Source organism: Harmonia axyridis, chromosome 6, assembly GCF_914767665.1.
Source record: "Harmonia axyridis chromosome 6, icHarAxyr1.1, whole genome shotgun sequence".
Lineage (NCBI taxonomy): Eukaryota > Metazoa > Arthropoda > Insecta > Coleoptera > Coccinellidae > Harmonia > Harmonia axyridis.
The window spans coordinates 402,829-404,899 of NC_059506.1; the positions used below are offsets into that span (position 1 = coordinate 402,829).

The window sequence follows — 2,071 nt, forward strand, 5'->3', positions numbered from 1 at the left end:
CTTAAGGAATTGTGTACACAGTGTGCCTTTATGTATCCGTCTTCGGTGCCCTGCATCCTTAGCGCTTGCCTGGTCAGTCTGGAGCCAGATACCACCTTGAGGTGAGTTTGTCATAGAGAACATTAGAAATTTTAAAATTTGGTTTAGGTAATTCTAAAAATATTTTTTGTGAGGTAATATAAATAACTTAATATCTCCCATTTTTTATGGATGAATGAGATGTCACTTTGACATGTTATACATATATGTTGAACTCATGGAAGAATGTCAATGCCTTCTGCACTTGTATTATAAAAAATATTTGCATTAAAAATAAACTTAAATCCATGCGCATTTCTAAGACATACTGTGAAGCTCTGATATATACATAAAAAAAGACATTTAATCAGAAATTGGTTACCACAAATATCCGCTTTATCTTGGTGAACAAATTTTTTATTATCCCCGTATCACATTAGGCCTTCTTTGTGTCCATTTCTGAATGAGCATGCCTATTCTTGACTATTGGATCAAGCGAAATCAATTCTAATTCAAATGCCATATATGGCTGAGATTATTTTTGAAATATATTATTATTGTTTTATTCAGAACATTCATCTACATTTTTAATCAAATGACGCTTCATCAGTTAGCTTTATGGGGATTGGGATGAAGAAAAATTTTTAAATAATTTAAATATATTACATTTTATTAACACAATATTTATACAATGTCAATGATTATATCAAAGATCCTTACAAAATTATACAATTAAAAAAAAGAAAACCTTCCGGATGGAATCGATGAATCATGATTCATCGATTCGATTTCATGTCAAATATCCGGAAGGTTTTCTCTATTATCAGTGATGTCCTACATAAGGGGCAGGACTCATTTGAATGCGCAACCCATTCCTGCAAGCACTCCTTATGATAACAGTGTACGCATCCCGTGAGGTATATGTCTCCTGATATGTCGCTGAGACAAACGCTACATTCTCCATCTAGTACGCCCCTAGAAAAAAAAAATATACGTATTAATTTGTTGTTTGATAGGTACAATATGATTATTATTCATTTCATACACATTTCTAACACATATAGAATAAAAATTACACAGGTACAGTGCAATTATGATATTTCAAGAATTGTTAAAAAAATTTGATGTAAATCCTTACCTTTTCATAGATTCTATCACTGTTCTATTAAGTTCCTCCTCTGTTAAATTATAATTAACAGGGATGAAACAAATTGCGTCGAATAAATTTTCAGACATTGTGAATTTAAATTAAACACTGTTCTACTAACTTCTACTAAGTTTAGCAAGACACTGAATGAAAACATAGGGAGAACAGAACCATGAAGCTAAAGATCTTCATAGAGCAGATACCTTTTTCTTCTTCTTTTCTTTGGGATCTAGGATTCTATTCTCAAACTTATAATATTGATTTTGAACGATCAAATTGATGAAAACATTATAACAGTATGTCATTAAAAGATTAATTATTCATGTATTTCAAACAGAAAAAATTATTTGGATGAATATGTTAAAATTTTGATATATTTACTTGAACACAGATTCACAATTAGGGTGAAGATCTTCATAGAGCAGATACCTTTTTCTTCTTCTTTTTCTTGGGAAATTTTTTATTATCCCCGTATCACATTAGGCCTTATTTGTGTCCATTTCTGAATGAGTATGCCTACAGGCCTATTTTTGACAATTGAATCAAGCATCAATTAAACATTTTACCCTGATATATCAAAATGCAGGTCGACCAACACCATTTTTATCTGTTTGATGTGGCATTGCTCAAATTATAAAGGACACTTTCTATAACAGCGTTTGTGTTTGCAATTCATGTTTTGTTGATTGTGGAATTGTATTAATGGCGAAAATATTAATCTTTCAAATATTTATTAACAAATCATGAATATAACTTCAAAAACAACTTCAAGGTTTGAGAGAATTAATTCTGTCAGCAAAAGATTTTGAGGTTTCATGAGAAAAATATTCGCGAATTATCATTATATTTCGTTTCTTAGTTGAACTTTTCAATATTTAACCTAAATAATGTCATAAAAAATATGTT

The 2,071-nt window shown here is 30.3% G+C and overlaps 1 protein-coding gene across 1 annotated transcript; it reads right to left on the reverse strand.

The window, feature by feature from the left end:
• Positions 1–499: 499 nt before the first annotated feature.
• LOC123681964 (probable E3 ubiquitin-protein ligase XERICO) lies at positions 500–1,295 on the reverse strand. Its single transcript, XM_045620350.1, has 2 exons — positions 1,157–1,295; positions 500–993 (listed from the first exon to the last, which is right to left on the reverse strand). The coding sequence occupies exons 1-2, from the start codon at positions 1,252–1,254 to the stop codon at positions 795–797; spliced, it is 297 nt and encodes a 98-aa protein (XP_045476306.1). The 5' UTR covers positions 1,255–1,295; the 3' UTR covers positions 500–794.
• Between the last annotated feature and the right edge of the window lie 776 nt (positions 1,296–2,071).